Below are 18445 nucleotides of genomic sequence, written 5' to 3'. Positions count from 1 at the left end.
ATAGTACCGAATAATGCAAAAAAATAAGGTTTACGTCAAAAATTAGTTGAGTATTGTTATTGTTCAATGAAATTCTGTTAAAATTTGATTACCGTTTTTTAAGCCGAAAAATTGTGCTATATGTATATAAAATTTCAGTAACACTTAACTAAACGTAATAAGAAATTAAATATTTCCTTATCTCGTACATGGTTAAGTTTCCACTATCGAAGTTTTTGCCGGTAGACATGTTGTTTTCTGGTCTACACGGGTAGCAATCAATGGAAGTAGTATACACTTTGTAATGTACATTTGCTATGTTGTTAAACTTTACCGGTGTTTATAGTAATTTTTTAGTAGTTGCGAGTTAGTTACGTGTGTGTAAATAATATTACAATACCAACCATTCATTGGCAGTTGCTTTGTGAATTGTTTGAAGTGTTGTGTAAGTTTCGATGTGCATACGGAGTGCAAACTATGACCGCCCCAACCGCAGAGCGAGGCTGCAATTACATTCCCTTACTGAACGGCTATCGGATATTCAGCATATGAATAAGTAACAAGAGGTAATACATAAATTATCAGTTTATTTGCTTGTTTATTTGCAGTATTGTTTTATTGCCAGTGTGGAGTGTTACCTTGCACTAACGCTACAGCAACTTTAAATGTCTGCGAGTGTAAGACTGGAAAACCGTACAAACTTACATCATACTCTTTACAAAATATTAAAGCATTTAATGAACACCGTTATCATTTTTAATTTAAGTCTGATATCTATCTTAATACAGGTACGTATTTGAGACAAAGTAATTGTAATGACGCTGGTTCTTTGGTATTGTCTCGCCGTTAATTTTACCTGGCGTAATAAAATTTCAATTTTCTGATTATTTTCTTACATAATACTCAGTAAAAGCAGTCTCGCGTAAATGTGATGGTAAATTGAATGTAAACGCACTTGCAGAAATCGCAAGTGATTATTTCGAAATTGCCGTGGACGATTTACAACAGTTAAACAGAAACTTGAGATAGTTGTACCATATAAACGGTAAAAGGAATGGAAAATATGCTGCAGGTAGGCGTTTAGGAATTTATGTTGAAAGGTGATACGCGTCTGCCATCGTATAGTATTCTTTTTCTCACTAAATCGCTCCTCATAGGCAGGAGTACTGAAATAAAAACCGTATCGTTTATTCATTTTTTGCTATCGAGAAATAACAACGCAGTTGTATTTTTCCATCACATAAAATTGTGAAGTCGCTGCCTGTGGTCTGTTAACATTTTCGTCTCGATTTTTATTTCATTTATGTACTGCCAGTAGTATTTGTTGGTCTATTGTGGTTCCTAATTGTTTGGATTCGCACATGTTGCGTAGCCAAGCAGTCTATTCGTACAAAGAAAATAAACGTAAGTTTGTGCTGAGGGATAACGACGGGTGGTGGTTGTGTGCCCCTGCTAGAGGAACCATTCCAGCATTTCCTTAAATGACTAGTCATTAACCTCTCCTCCCAAATGTAAGTTCAGTATCGTAATACATGTACCAACCCAATTGGTTTGTACCTAGTGTGCAATGCAGATTTTGTTAAGAATCGTACATGATCTCGATTAACAACAAACAGGACGTGTGAGAAGTCATCATGTATCAAGTTAATTGTTGCTTATATGATAGATATACTAACCGATAACCGTATGTGCAAATTGAATTGAAGAGCCATATGTGGTCATTAACATTTGTGATCAGTGAAACTACATTGATGCTCGGAGTGTTGTGTTTTAAGTATGGGGAGGAAATGCAACCGGTGGTTATTAATGTAAGAAAGAAAAGTTTGCCATTCACCATATGACTAGAATATTTATGTGTGTTTCTCCGATTATTGCCTTGGATACTTATTAATTTATTTGTGTTGAAAATTCTCAGTGGATGAGAATACGACATATTTTTTCCCTACTTGTCAGCATTTCTGAGCACTATTTCCAGACCTACTACCCGATTTCCCAGATTTCACTAAAAGATTTAGTGTCTGTTTACAAGAACACTGCCATAACAGATAAAATTCAAACTCGTACTGAGTGATCAGTGTATAAACTTGAAAAGTATCACACTCCAAACTGATCTAGGCCTACGCAGCAATAGCAGGCCATATGTAAAATGTGTGTGTAGTAGACAAAATATGAAATTGCGTGTTTGATTGCTTTATGAAGTACATTATGCCTTTGAATATTACCTGACTGTTCACTAGTTAACAAAAGGTATAGCACATTCTGATTATATGCACAAAACTAGATTTTTACACTCATGGTGGCAACTTCATCTCGCAATATCTACAACTTAAAACATATTCTTTCAGCTCTGAAGAGCAGAAAATGCTTCACCAAAGTGCCAGCAACAATTCTGCAATGTTGGGTATGGTGTACAGATAGGAGAGAAACAAATGTGCCTCAGAAGTGACAATTGTATGTCAGATCCTGTAAATTATATAATTGTGAGATTAATACAGTTGTTTAATGTTTATAAAATACTACAGTGACCATTCTGTGTTTTAATTCATGTGCTCAGAATTAACAAACTTAATGTAAACCATCCACTGTCTTCGATTTGTAGAATCTGTTTTCTAGCAAATTTGTGCTCTTCCTCTCTGGTCTTTTGTGCCATTGCTAAATCAAGGAAGTAGAGCTTCCTCAGGTGTATTTTTAACATAACAATGGGTTTAGATGGACTCTAAAACTTACCAAAATAGAAAAGGTTAAGAATATTGCTAACACGTTTTTAAATTTATTTACTTACTTCTTACTTACTTACTTACTTCTTTCCTTTTTTAAATTTTGTTCTGGTGACAAACATTCCTGTAGTGTAGCACGAGGTATAGGTTAGGTTTTAAGATATCATTTTGCTTGTAAGTTGTTGAAATCAATGAATGTGATTATGAAACCTTGGTTATGGTGACTCCCTCTCCCCCTTGCCCCACCCTTTTTCAGATAAGTTATTTGCATGCTTTATGAAGTAGGTAGTGTTGCAGCTGGAGGGGGAGGGAGCTGAAGAGAAATATCTCTTTAAAAATATAAATTATCTGGTATTTAAATAGCAAAAAATGATTTTGTTTTTTGTTTGTAAAGCTGTTTACCTGTTTAGTTTTCTTGGCTATCAGCCAAAACACGTACACTGCAACAGTAGTGTAGTGTTAACATTTTTTAGTATTGCTTTGAAGGAGCAGAAGTTGCTTCGAAATCACAGCAGAAGAGACGAATGAGAAATTCCACAATGAAATGGAACTGAGGATTGAGGCAGTGTACAAACAAATACTAGTCCTTGAGACTCTTCGAATAAATAGTTTTTGATAGTGAATGTTAGCAGTGAAATTGTTTCATTATTTCAGCTGTAGTGTTATATTTTGCAACTAATGTTAAGATATGACCAGAATTGGTATAAAATGAGCTTTTATATCATATGCTGCAGCTGTCATCTCTCTTCTTTTTCCTGGATTTATCCTGTATCGTTATGGGCAGCATGTTAGATTTGGCAATGTTAATGGTAAGAGGTGTTAAGCTGCTCTTCCTATTACCAACCGTTCCACCCCTGGCACTCCCAGGACAGAATTTGTGTACCCTGTCTGTTTCATTTAAGGGATAGTACTGAAAGTCTTTGGAACTGTTACTAGAGAGGCGAAGCATATAGACTCAGAGAGGAAGGTACATAAATCTCTGAATAAAATCCGATCAGTTTGAGATATAGTGATGACAGTGTCTGAGAAACAATGAAAAGTTTCAATTATCAGTTCACGGAGTTTGGAGGATAAAGATGTTACTGACATTACTGAGATATTATGTAAAATTATTTCTTGTCTATTGTATGCAAGTTGAACAGTTATTGTGCAGTACAAATTTCACATATTTGTAACTGAAAACCATTCTGAGGGAAAAACTGAAAAAAATGAATTGATAAAATAATTCTGTGACTGAAGGAAGTATGAGGATTAATATTGTTGTATTTAGACTATAGTAGAGATGGCACTGCTGTTACCAGCTGTTGGTTGTGAAGTGCAAACAGCTGCAGGCGCAAAAAGTAGTCGCCTACAGTGCTGTAACAATACTAAGGTGTTGCCATAGAGATATTTAGAAAATCACATTGTTACTGGTTGAGATAGGCCCGCAAGGCTGACGGTATGATCCTTTGCAACTGTCAGGGATCAGCTTAACACCAATTCAAGTATAGTATCATCTGTGAACAAAACCAAACCAATTGTATTTACAAAGTAATTGAAATAAATTTTTGTATATAATTAGTGAGAATTTATAAGTGTGCAGATTCTTAGTTATTACCTCAACACTATGCAGATTTCTAATTTTTAGTGGAACACTATGAAGAAAAGAGTAAGAAAGGGTGAAGGTTGAGAGAATTAAAAACACATACTATGAAAATAATTATTTTACAATTTACCTATACATAACTTCAGTATAACTATGTTTTTCATAAATATTTTTTTCGTTATTTGCTAAATGATCTTGTTTGCTATGATCAGAAATTAAAATTTTAAACCATTGAAAGGTCAAACTCCTCTTGATGCAAAATATAACAGAATATACGTAAAAACTGGTTGCCAAAATAAAATCCAAAGTTCACAAACGAAGTTTCATTGGCGTGCTTGTATAATTATTAACTTTAACAATCAGTAGTTCAGTTTTCGATGCTCACTTGTTAATTCCATTAACTAATGCTTCTTTTGTAAGAGGAACAATGTTATTAATTTCTAATTGTGACTCATGTCGAGCTAAAGTACTTAAAATTGTACTGGATAGTAATTATTAATTTTTTTAATCAGTACCACAAATTGTTTTATCATAGCCTAGTTGCAATAAATTTTTGTTTCACATAGCAAACCTGTGAATATACCATTATTTATTATGGTACAATCTTTATTTTTTGATTCTTAAACAATGCAGTTTGACATACATTCTGATAAAAAAAAAATTCTACAATGATGCAGAAAGCTATGAATAATCACAGTTTGCGTGAATATTTTATCACAACCTTCAGAGCAATTAGACACAACATATTTGAGTGAGTCATAATATTAAACTTAATGTAGAACACTGTCACTTACTGTACACTGTTCACAAATCTTTTTCATAAAGTCCATTAAATTATAACTCTTTCTGGATTAGATCGAAAATGTCTGTTTCAGTAAATTCTGGCATTAATGCTGGAGCAGATAATCTATGCAATTGACATGTTAAATTCTGACCAATCTGAAATCATCAGTTTCTGATAGTGCTCTGTTATAAAAAAAAAATTCTTAACCATATCCACTTACAAAATCTTCCAAATATCTATTCTAAATTAAAACCACAGTGCTAATGCATCTGTTGGCAGTTTAGTGCACAAATTACAGCAAATAAATGGCGCATTTGTTCTGTTCCTTTACTTCATTTACACATTCTCATCATTTGTCACCGTTTGAAACAATACTGTGAGTGTAACAGCCTCTCATATTAGAAATATGTATGTATGTTCCATCCCTCCCACTCCCCGGACAGAATTTGCGTACCCCGTCTGTCTGTGTCTAGTGGTGTTCAAGTTGTGAATCCTGTGTGTGAGCAAGAGCATGGACAAGGTATTCACATAGTCAGGTGTAGGAAACTGTCTAAAAAGTTCACACAGGCCTTAATCATCAATTTGTCAGGCTGATTTGATACTCGGCTGGCACACCTGTCCGAATTCCAGAAACGATGTCTTTATGCGTGCAACTATCGTGGCATGTTCACTGTAATTGTATTTTAAAAAATTTACATCTGTTTTAAAGTTTGAGAAAAAAGTAAAATGAACTAATAACGAGCTAACATTTTGAGTAATCATAGAAAAACCATGTATACACAATCTCTGAATAAAATCAGATCAGTTTGAGATATAGTGATGACACAGTCAGGGAAGCAATGGAAAGATTCAATTATTAGTTCACTGAGTTTGAAGAATAAATATGTTACTGACATTACTGAGACATTATGTAATATCTTCTGTCAGCCTTTCTTGTCTATTGTAGGCAAATTGAACCATTTTTGTACACTACAAATTTCAAATATTTACATCTGAAAACCATCCTGAGGGAATAACAGAAAAAAAGGAGCTGATGAAATAATTTTGTCGCAAAAAGTAGTTGCCTACAGAGCTGTGACAATGAGGCATTACCATAGAGATATTTACAAAATCACATCATGTTATTGGTTGAGGTGTCACCAAACAACAGTCATTTCCTTTCATCATCATTACCAGTATGTTTCAATAAGAATCGACAAAGATGAATTAATGTATTGACCACAGTTATTGTTTTGCTGTAACATTCAGCACTGAATTTTCCAGTATTGAAATGGGCAGTTTAAATGCATTGTGAAAACTTTTACCTCCAATTGAAAGAACTGAATCTTCATTGCATTGCAACAGCCTTTACCTTCAATTGACCAAGCTTCCATGCATCCTTTTCAACTACTGAAACTTACAGACAGGTTATTTAGAGATCTGTGTAGGGATGAATGTAAAAACAATAGTTCTTTTGGACGTAAATCTATTATTTTACGCAGTGATTTTCTAAAAAATTTACCAGTCATTCCAGATGGATCATGGGCAAGCTATACTTCAGAATTGCATTAAAAGTTGAAATGAGTTTAATACACTTCATCATGTTGATTTAACTTAAAATATGAGGGCTTCTCCACATGAATTAAGAGCTTATTGAAATTTTGAAATAAAGGAGCCAGAATGCATGTTAAATGTGTTATATAATACTGCTATTGTTTGCAAAGTTATAACTGGAATCTCACAGAACAAGCAAAATTTGTTTCCACATATAAATATATCTTTATTTCAGAACTATTTTATCTTTTGAGTTTCAAAGAAAACAATTCCCAATTATTTCTGCATTTGCAATTACCATTAATGTTTCTCAGACACAAGCATTCAAACAGTTATTATAGTGGTTTACAGTGTCTCATAAATATGTATTACACTGGATAAATAACAATAATAATAATAACAGTTTTTTCTTCCTTTCTTCTATACAGTTTCCAGCACTAAATATTTTAACTCTGGGTGAGAATTAATATATTCACTTCATTAAGTGAATAAATTAGAACATTGTGGAATTAAGTTGAAGCCATTCATTTGGTTTGAGTCTTTAACTGAGCATTAGTCAGAATAATGTTCCTGTATAGTTATCAGATAATGGAAAATATATTAGTAAGTTACTGCAAACACCTAAGATATTGTTGTGTGGGGTGCTCCTCTTCATTATATATGAAGACCATTTTTTTTCTTCATAAAGAATAATTATGTGATTTGCAAATGTAGCCTGTTTTGTTTGAAGATGAAGCAAGAATGATTGTTATAAATTTGGACCAGAAACTGAATTATATTGCATATATTTTCTTGGAGAGAGGCAACTTTTATTGGACAGGTAATAGCCTATTAATTGTAGCAAAACACAGTCATTAGTGAAATACAAGGGACTGGATTTATGGGATTGAAGAGAGTAAAGTTGTAGTGGAAGGACCACAAGCTAAACATATTAGTGCCGAACTCTGTGCTATTATGAAAACTGTAGATCAGTTGATGTATGATCACAGATTGAAATTCACCACACACTCTAATTCCCTCAGTGCGTCACAGACCATCTGGCACATCCAGTTTTCCTTCTCCACTTACAAAGACAGTGTGTTGTTTGACCTCCTACATAATTGTTAATTAGGGTGTTAGAGTGCACATCCAATTATCATGTAAGTGATCAGCTAGTCGCAGTTACACTTTGCTGTCTTTTCTGATCTTGTGTTTGCGTTTTAATCATAGCCTATGTCTTAAAACACAATATTAGCAGATTTTACTTTCATCTGTGTGAGGGTGACCGTGTATGCTAATATGAAGAATAGCAAATGTGATTTTACGGAGCTTTTGGCATCTCTGCGTTTCAGTTTTTACTACACCAATGTAAAAAGTATTTGAAGGGAGTCTGTAACAGATGTCGAATGCCCGAAGTAAACAAATGGCAGCTGTTATGGATGGCAGATATTTGTAGCCTACTCCAGAAGAAATATAGGTACGTTTCTAATAGTATGAGCAGTAAGAGTCGACTATACATTGCTACTTTGTCACTTGGCGTTCTTTCATCCATTGATGTCGTAATGGATTATGAGTTTTTTTTAGATGAAAAGTGAGTCATAGCAACTATACGTGAGAGTTAACTCACGTAGCTCAGGTAGATGTCCGGTTGATTAGCTGAGTATGCCACAGCAGGTTGGCTGACAGCACGAACATTTCTAAAAGGAGCAGCAGCACCCATTTGGTGGACACGAGACGGAGGAGAAGTATCAGTGTTGCGATAACATTGTTTTCTAGTGTTTGATACTCTGCATTGTAAATGTTCAAAATGTGATGGCTGTTAATGATAAACAATGCATCTGAAACTCTAGCTACAGGATTTTCTTGTGACAATCTCCTTTTCCTTGCAGAGTTACTTCAGGTCCACAGAATGTTTTTGTGAGGATATAACTCGTTCAAGTCGGAAGAATAATAAACAGTACTGCCCCAGATCCATATGTTTGTAAGTCCCCAATATGTATTGAGAAGGACTAAATTGTTTCTGTTGGCAGTTTACAGACTTGTTTATCTCATGAAGCTATCCCAATTTGGATTTTATCAAGCTTTCACGACCCATGCCAGTGGACTACTGGGACTTTGTCTCCTGATAAGCCGCGGGGGGGGGGGGGGGGGGGGGGATAGTTCTATAGTTCTATTGGCTTGTCCTCTGTATTTGCAGCTGTATGAGGTGATGTGTTGGTGTCTGCACTGCAGGCATAAATTCTATGGGATTGCTCTCTCCCGTTGCTGTCAACTGCCATGTTGTTCTGTCATTCGATCAGTGTTGCAGTTTTGTGTTTTTTCTTTGTGTGCTACTGGATGAACACACTATTGTAGCTGAAATTTTTCTTTTTGCTGTGCTCCCACATTCCAGTATTTGTCAGGTTTGTGTGTCATTTGGTTTTGTCTTAATACGCCTTCACACTGTGAGGTTAATGTAAGAAGACCTACAAATTTCTACTCGACTACCGTCCAGATACATCCGGTGAACAAAAAAAATTCTAAAAGTATAAGTGTACATTATCATATTTCGTTCACAGTATTGTAGAAACATCTTCAGAACAATGACAGCCTTCTGTGCTGTTCAGATCTTTCAGTCCGTTAGCAATTGTATCAAGCATTTAATTATTTCTTGCAGATATCCCATTTCTGTTTTACTTCGGACGGCTTTCGCTGTGCACCATACGTTTTTTATATTCTATTATCTGCTATAAAGAAATTGTGGACCCACCAGTTTATCGATTATTTCATTTGTGATCTGTGTATTTGAGGTACATTTACCCTGCTTGATTGTGTTTGCCTTCTACTGGACAAAAAATATAATTTTAGTATGTCTTAGGAAAACATGTATATTACAGTTACAATTACTTTTATGTAAATGTTGTTCAAATATTGTAATGTAAGGGAGATTTTGCTATCTAATATGGAGATAATAATATGCTAAAGGGGAAAACAGCAAATATGGATTTCAATTATTGTGTCATTTCTATAAGCAACCATTCGGAGCTGTCGAAGTTGCATTCGGCTACACTTGACTCACATTTGGACACATTCCTAGGTGACACCATGGAAGAGGAACAAGAACAATCCAAGCCCGGGTCCCCGCCTTCCTGTGGGGGTGGTGATGAGGAGCTGGAACTGGAGGAAGCGTCCGCGGAGGAGGAGGAAGAGGAGACACTATCTCCGCCGGGCAGCCAGACACCATCCCAGCCTGCCACCAGCCCAGGTAATAAGTTTGCTAATGTGTGCAGTCACTCTTGGTGTCACGTATTACTTGTCAGTCTGTGAAGACGAGGTTTTTCGTTATTTTAGGCATAATGTGATCCATGTGACTAAATGCCATTGGCGTCTGCTCCTGTGTTTGAAGGTATGTAATGTACTTCAGTTAAGCAGTAGGGGACCTTATTTAACCGAGGCTACTTGTTTTTGCACGAAGACGAGTAATTTACTTTCTTTCGAGAGTGTGGTTGTCGACCTTTTCTCGTGTTTTTCAGTTCTTGTTAACCCGTTAGTGTGTGTCGACTTGCACTTTAGAGATCACTACCACTTCTTGCTCTCATGTCCCAATGCGAGAGGACTAACCACATCTAGAGTGGTGTAATGTGTTCAAAAGAAAAGGTACAAAACAACACTGTGAGTATAGTTGTAGTCATTATTTGAGACTATTCTGCAGAGGCATAAGCACAACTACTCCACTGTTTCGTGAGCTAAAGGAATCCTTGTTCTCAGAATTTCTGTGGCTGTGACAGTAGCCAGCCCTCCACAGTGTCCTTCAGTTTGTCGTCTTGAGTTAAAGTGCTACCCTTTGACATGTTTTGTTAGCTGCTGGCAGGAGTGGCTGAGCGGTTCTAAGAGCTTCAGTCTGGAACCGCGCGATCGCTACGGTCGCAGGTTTGAATCCTGCTTCGGGCATGGACGTGTGTGATGTTCTTAGGTTAGTTCGGTTTAAGTAAAGTTCTAGGGGACTGATGACCACAGAAGTTAGGTCCCACAGTCTCAGAGTCATTTTGTTAGCGAATCGAACACGTGGAAATCACTGAGTGTCACGTCCGGGCCGTAGAGTGGAAGCACTAGCAGCTCCCACTTGAACTTGGCTGTTACACTTTGTGTGTAGGCGTGTGTTATCTTGCAGCAGACTTACTACTTCCGCGAGCAGCCTGAGTCATTTGATCTCGATGGGCTCGCATAAGCTGTGGGTTGTGTTTCAGTAAATGTCACTGTTAACAGTTTTGCTACCCTCACAGAATTTAACCAGAATCGGATGTCAAAAATAAAAATAAAATGCGTGTAGAGGGCACAGCTTTTTTAGGGGGAGGTGATGATGCGTGCTTCCGTTGTGTGTTATCCTGCTTTGTCTCTGGGTCAAAGTAGTGGCACTAGCTCACATCACCAGCAACTATCCACTCCAGAAAAGCAGGGCCTTCATCATACCGGAACAGGCTTTGCAGTTCTAGCCACGTACGCAGTTTGTTTTTCGGTTTGCTGGGGTTGTTCGGAACCCACTATGTGCGCAGCTGCCTCCACTGTTTCGCCACTACCCCATCTGTCACTGCCAGACATTCACAGTGTGGCAAGCTGATCACTTCTTACCAGGTTGTTCACCTTGTTGATGAGTTCAGCTGTGATAATTCTATGCGCCTAACCTGGTCTCGGGTCATAATTCCGATGCACTTGGTCTTCTTTAAAACGGGCACAAATTTTTCTTACTGACTTGCCAGACACACAGTCTTCATCTTGTACGGCCACCATCCTTTGATGAATGTCAGCCATTTTAACCCCTTCCGCAGCCAGAAATCTAGTAACACCTCTCAGCTCCTGAGGCATCGAATCTTGCGATGTGAATTTCACGATCTCAACGCATTCCCTCATCAGATGGATGGAACACAACAACTGCCTGCTTCTCTCCTTATGTCTTGTAGGCCCACAACCGTGCCAGATAATACATTCACACTCATAGATGTCTCACTACTTACCCCAAAGTGCTCCCCCCCCCCCCCCCCCCTTCCTCCTGCAGGTCCTGGGGTGAGAATAGGCCTGAGGTATTCCTGTCTGTCGTAAGACGCGACTAAAAGGAGTTTCACACGTTTTGGCCTTTATGTGATAGTTTCCTGTAGGGTTTGACCTCCATTTTTCAAAATTTTCCTGGAGAGTGAGCCAATTGGGGAAGGGCGCCTTACATGGTGCATCGTGTCCATCGTGCATTGAGATCTTTACCCCACTTTCTCGTCGCCGCATTTCAGTCCTGCTCATTCTGCATCTCTTGGGCGAGGACACCTTCCTGTTTGTGTTTTCCACCGTGCACTATGCAGTGTAGCTTTCTGCGTCGACAATGACCTTGGACTTATTTGTACCTGATATCCAGCACAGTAGCCAGACCGTTGTGGTGGGGCCGACATGTACCCTGTCGGTTGTAGCCCCCTGACCACATAGGGATCGCTTTGCTGATGCTTACGCCGTTAGCTCCCCACTCCCCACATATCCCTTTGGGGCATCGGGACTCCTGGCAATGGCCATCCTGCCAGGTGGCCTTTGCTGTGGCTGGGTGGCGCCTGTGGGGAGAGGGCCTCTGGTGGGTGGCATCAGGGTGGATGACACGCACTGAAGTGTAGTACGTCATATCTTGCTGGTGGTGAAACACCAGCAGTCACTAAGCATTCACGAGCTCAATTCAGCATACAGAAGTACGACCCTAAATCATTCCCCTCCCTGGCCACACCGTAGGAGGAATGTCAGGCTAAGGATGGCAGCGGATCTTATTTGCCTCGGTACCTTGTATGTTCGAGAGCTGATTGGGAATCTTTCATGATGATGAAACCTCAGCTTTTTGTTGAGCATTTAGAAGACAAGTTTGGGAATGTGGAGGGATTGTCCAAATTGAGATCTGCCTCAGTCTCGATCAAATCACTATCCTCTGCCCAGTCACTGACATTACTCTTTTGTGAGAAGCTGGGGGATGTTGCTGTAACCATCACACCCCATAAGAGCTTAAATATGGTCCAGGGTACCATATTTCATAGGGACCTTCTTTTGCAGTCTGACGATGAGCTACGTTCCAATTTAGAGCGGCGAGGTGTACATTTCGTCCGGCTTATCCACCGGGGTCCGAGGGATAATCAGGTTGCCATCGGTGCCTTCATCTTGGCCTTTGAGAGTGATACATTGCCCGAGAAGGTCAAGGCGATGGTCTACCCCAATGTGCTTTTAAGTGCTGGAAGTTCGGCCATTTGTCTTCCTGCTGTATTTCCTGCATCACGTCGAGATTGTGGACACCCATCACATACCAATACTCCCATGTGCCCCGCCTCCTATCTGTGTCAACTGTGGAGAGCACCATTCACCTTCCTTGCCAGACTGCAGGATTCTCCAGAAAGAAAGGAAAATTGCGGAGTAAAAGACCCTGGGCTGACTGACCTGCAGAAGCTAAGAGAAAATTTGAATGCCTGCATCCTGTATGTATGACATTGTCTTGTGCTGCCACTACAACAGTTCTGGCACCAACAGCTCCGCCAATCCCAGTCACCTCTCAGAGCCGGAAGACTACTCCTGCCCCCTTGATGGTGGGGCCCACTTTCCTCCTTGTTGCTCCCGCACCACCAACTTTGGGGACGGGGACGTCCGTCCCCACTTCTAAGCTGGAGAAGCGTAAGTGTTCTTCGGCTTCTTTCGCTAGGAAGGGGTCTCTTAAGTCACTCGCTTCCCAGGTTTCTACTAGTGGGAAAGATGACACCCACCAGTGGCTGAAAAGCTCAAAAGCAGCTGATCGTAGGGCTTCACGCTCATCCTCATTCCCAGAGACTGAGTCAGTGAAATCCTCCCGGCCGGGGAAACCCGAGGAGCGGTAAGAGAAATCCAAAAAGAAGACCCCTAAGACCAAGGAAATTGCAGTGGCACCCACATCACTGCCACCTACGAGCTCTGCATCTGAGGATGGAGTGGAGGTAGTGGCGTCCGCTGAGGACCTAGATCTCGCCAGACCCTCAGACACAATGCAGCAGGTGACCTGAGGTGTAAACTGTCTCATTCAACGTTCCGTGCCTTCCCAGTCTCACGATGACATCATCCTCCAGTGGAATTGTGGCAGTTTTTTCCACTGCCTGGCTGAGCTATGGCAGCTGTTAAGCTGTTAAGCTGCTATCTGCATTGCCCTCCAGGAAACCTGGTTCGCAGCAATGCGGATCTTTGCCTTCCATTGCTATAAGGGATATTACAAGAACCCTAGTGACTATAATCGAGTGTCAGGTGGAGTTTGCGTTTATGTCTTAAACTCAGTCTGTAGTGACACTGTACCCCTTCAAACCCCTCTTGAAACTGGTTGTCAGAATAAGGACAACACAGGAAATAACTGTCTGCAATGTATATCTTCCTCCAGATGGTGCAGCACCCCTTAACATATTAGGTGCACTGATTGATCAACTCCCTAAACCTTTCTTACTTCGGGAGATTTTAATGCCCTTCAGTGTGGCTCATGGTAGTTACTCGGTCATTGATTTATCAATTTGCAGCCCAGGACTTACCCTATCTTTCCACTGGAGAGCATATGACGACCTGTGTGATAGTGACCACTTCCCCATCTTCCTGTCACTGCCCCGGCATCAGGCCCACAGATGCCTCACCAGATGGGCTTTAAACAAGGCAGACCGCGTAACATGCACCTGCTATCACCGTTGAATCTCCTCCATGCTTTAACATCAATGCAATGGTTGAGCAGGTGAGTACAACAATTGTTTCTGTCCAGAAAACCCGATCTCTCCCTCTTCAAGGTGTCCCCCGCATAAGGCAGTCCATTGGTGGTCGCCGGAAGCCGCCGAAGCAATTAAGGAACGTCGGTGAGCTCTACAGCGACATAAGCGGCACCCTTCCCTGGAGCCCCTCGTAGCATTTAAACTGCTCCATGCCCGCGTTTGCCGACTTATCAAACAACAGAAGCAGGCGTGTTGGGAGACATATGACTCGACCATTGGGTACCGTACGTCACCTTCCTAAGACTGGGCAAAGATCAGACGTCTTTTCAGGTACCAGACATCAACAGGTGTTCCCAGTGTTAACATAAATGGCATGTTATCTACCGACACAAACGCAGTTGCCGAGAACTTTGCTTGAGCCTCCGCGTCGGAGAATTACCTCCCGTCCTTTCGCGCTCTCAAATGGCAACTGGAAGGGAAAGCCCTCTCATTGACTACACCCCACAGTGAATCCTATAACGCCCCATTTACAGAGTGGGAGCTCCTCGGTGACCTTGCACATTGCCCTGACACAGCTCCTGGACCTGATCGAATCCACAGCCAGATGATTAAACATCTCTCATCTGACAACAAGCAACATATCCTCATCATCTTCAACCGGATCTGGTGCAATGGCATCTTTCCATTGCAGAGGCAGGAGAACACCATCATCCCAGTGCTCAAACCTGGTAAAAACCCGCTCGATGTGGCCCAACAGCCTCACCAACGTTCTTTGTAAGCTGCTGGAACATACGGTGTGTCAGCGGTTGGGTGGGTCCTGGAGTCACGTGGCCTGCTGGCTCCATGTCAGGGCAGCTTCCGCCAGAGTCGCTCTACCTCTGATAATTCTGCGTCCCTCGAGTCTGCCATCCGAACAACCTTTTCCAGATGCCAACACCTGCTTGCCGTCTTTTTTGACTTACGTAAAGCATCTGACACGACCTGGCGACATCATATCCTTGCCAAATTGTATGAGTGGGGCCTCCGGGGCCTGTTCCTGATTTTTATCCAAAACTTCCTGTCGTTCTGTACTTTCCGTGTCCAAGTTGGTGCCTCCCTTTGTTCCATCCGTATTCAGGAGAATGGAGTCCCGCAGGGCTCTGTATTGAGTGTGTCAATTTTTAGTGGTCATTAATGGTGTAGCAGCAGCTGTCGGGCCCTCCGTCACACACCTTCTCTGTATGCAGACGACTTCTGCATTTCGTACGGCTGCTCCAGTACTGTACTGCTGAGCATCGCCCAACGGACTCGTCCACAAGGCGCTGTCATGGGCTCTAGCCTATGGCTTCCTGTTTTCCGCCATGAAGATGTGTGTTACGCATTTCTGTCAGTGTCATACCGTTTATCTGGAACCGGCACTTTACCTTAATGACAATCCACTCACTGTAATGGAGACATATCGATTCTTATGTCTGGTTTTCAATGCTAGTTTGACTTGGCTTCCTCATCTCCGTCAGCTTAAACGCATGTGTTGGCAGCACCTCAATGCCCTCTGCTGCCTGAGCAACACCAACTGGGGTGCAGATCACTCCATGCTGCTGCAGCTCTACAGAGCCCTTGTTCAATCCTGCCTCGATTATGGGAGCGTGATCTACGGTTCAGCGGCACCCTCGGCATTCTGTTTTGCCTGACCCATTGCACCATTGCGGAGTTCGACTAGCGACAGGAGCTTTTAGGACGAATCCGGTGACAAGTGTACTGGTGGAGGTTGGAGTCCCTCCATTGAAGCCCTATTGAAGATCAGACGTGCACAACTGCATGCCAGTTACGTTGCACACATTCATAGCTCTCCAGAACATCCTAATTACCGTCTTCTTTTCCCAACCGTGGCAGTTCACATCCTGCATAGGCAGCCCAGGTCAGGGCTAACGATTGCGGTTTGCGTGCGATCGCTTCTGTCTGAACTAGAATCCTATCCTGTACCACCTCACCTAAAGGTCCATTCATGTACACTTCCCTGTTGTAGCTTTGCCTGGACCTTTCACGTGCCCCTAAGGACTCCCTTAACCCTGCGGCTCTTCACTGTCACTTCATCTTGATTCTTGAAGTGTTCAGGGGCTCTGAAGTAGTTTACACCAACTACTGGCTGATGGTCGTGTTGGCTTTGCGTTTGTCCACAGAGGCCATATTGAACAGCATTCCTTGTCCGATGGCTGCAGTGTATTCACTTCAGAGCTGGTGGCCGTATCTCGTGCACTTCAGTATATCCGTTCGTGCCCTGAGGAATCGTTTCTTCTGTGTCCTGACTTCTTGAGCAGCCTACAAGCTATCGACCAGTGCTACCCTCACCGTCCTTTGGTAGTGTCCGTCCGGGAGTCCATCTCTGCCCTGGACCGGTCCTGTTATTCAGTGGTGTTTGTGTGGAGCCCAGGACACGACGGCATCCCAGGCAATGAACTTGCCAAACAGGCTACGTGGAAACCGCTTCTGGAGATGGGCATCTGTGAACCTGACCTGCATTCTGATTTACGCCACAAAGTTTTTCGGCCTTGGGAGGCGGAATGGCACAACAGTACACACAACAAACTGCGTGTCATTAAGGAGACTACAAATGTGTGGAAATCTTCCTGCAGGACACTCGCAGGGAATCAATTGTCCTCTGCCAGCTCCGCATTGGGCACGCTTGGACGACCCACAGTTACCTCCTGCTCCCTAAAGATCCGCCTCAGTGTCGGTGCGGCGTCCAGTTGACAGTGGCCCATATTCTGGTGCACGGTCCCACTTTCACTGTCCAGCGACGAAATCTTGGGTTACCGAACTCGTTGCCGCTAGTTTTATCTGACAATGCCTCATAGGCTGATTTAGTTTTACGTTTTATTCGTGAGGGTAGGTTTTATCATTTGATGTAAGTTTTAGCACATGTCCTTTGTCCCTCTGTGTCATCCACCCTAGTGTTTTTAGGGTGGAGGATTTAGTATGTTGCAGAGCAACTGGCTTCTCCTTTTTGTTCTCGTGGTTGTCCAGCCACTGCGATCTACTTTCTTGTTTTATTCTCTTCTGTTTCTAGCATCACTGTATTGTTTTCATGCCCTCTTTTGTTCCTGGGAGTGGAGGGGGAGGGGGGGGGGGGCAAAACGAAGGAATCTGACACAGAGTGCTAAGTTGCAATTCTGGGTGGGAGGGGATGCCAAATTTCATCCCGCGCACATTGGTCTATCGATTAATTCATATGATTTTGAAACTCATCCTTGTTGGTTTTTGAACGTTTTTAACACATTCTAAATTGATTTCTGAATGCGTGGATACTGTACGTGATATGTAATTGCATCTAGAAATAAACTTCCCTACAGGCAAAAGGGGAGGGGGCAACACGAGCTCAGCAGGGTAAAGCCGTACGTGTGAACGCCAGTTACTGTCTGATTATGTAGTTGATCGGGTTTGTGAATGATCAGTGTTGTTGTAATTGCTAACGAAATCCAGACTACCAGAGTGCGTATAAACGACTAACAGCAGTAACAGGTAAGAAATATTACATATTATCTTCGCGGTGTCTCCAAGGGAATGAAATTTTGACAGAAAATTTTTGGTCTGATCACTACACTAGTAAGGGCCAGTTGTACAGTCTTCAGCTAGGAGCCGCTTATGTTCTATTCTGGAAGTGCCTTGGAAAACATGTTGTATGAACACGTAACATTGCCTAACCGAGAATAATCACGGCATAACTAAACTGGTGATTCAGGCAGGGTTAGTGAAGTTAACCAGCGAATAAGTTTTGACAGAGGCTGGAATAGTTACAGAATTACTGATGACAAGATTGCTTGTTAGAATGAGGAAGGAGAAGAAATGGGGACATCACACAATTATGGAAGAATATGACAAATCCAAATTAACATAAAAATTTTGTACCACTACATTTTAATCTCTTGCTTGAAACTGGAGCGTGTGAATGAAATGTGAAACTATTTCCTAACTTTAAAGCTTTTTGCATGTAGTATGCCTAAGGCATTTCATATTGGTACTTCGTGAATTATATACCAGTCTTGGGTACGTTTGTATAAACAACTTTTTCAGTATTAGACGACGACATTTCAGTTTCATGTAGCAAAACATTATACGAACTTTGGTGAGGTATAGAGTTTTTTGCAGAAAGGAAAGCATGCCATGTAAAGCTGTAGCAAGATTAGAGAGA

The 18445-nt window shown here is 41.3% G+C and overlaps 1 protein-coding gene across 11 annotated transcripts in view; it reads left to right on the top strand.

The window, feature by feature from the left end:
• Window positions 1-217: 217 nt before the first annotated feature.
• Window positions 218-18445, top strand: part of LOC126293165 (histone-lysine N-methyltransferase 2C-like) — a 386337-nt gene continuing 368109 nt past the window's right edge. For 9 of the 11 annotated variants that reach the window (XM_049986265.1, XM_049986266.1, XM_049986261.1 and 6 more), the window contains exons 1-2: window positions 265-545; window positions 9654-9821. In XM_049986265.1, coding sequence (XP_049842222.1) covers window positions 9662-9821 — 160 coding nt within the window. In that variant the 5' untranslated portion in view covers window positions 265-545; window positions 9654-9661. Of the gene's footprint in view, window positions 546-9653; window positions 9822-18445 lie in introns of all 11 variants that reach the window. The other 2 variants (XM_049986267.1, XM_049986260.1) reach the window with 2 other exon arrangements.

Source organism: Schistocerca gregaria, chromosome 10 (genome assembly GCF_023897955.1).
Source record: "Schistocerca gregaria isolate iqSchGreg1 chromosome 10, iqSchGreg1.2, whole genome shotgun sequence".
NCBI lineage: Eukaryota > Metazoa > Arthropoda > Insecta > Orthoptera > Acrididae > Schistocerca > Schistocerca gregaria.
This window is presented reverse-complemented; position numbering and strand designations above follow the sequence as displayed.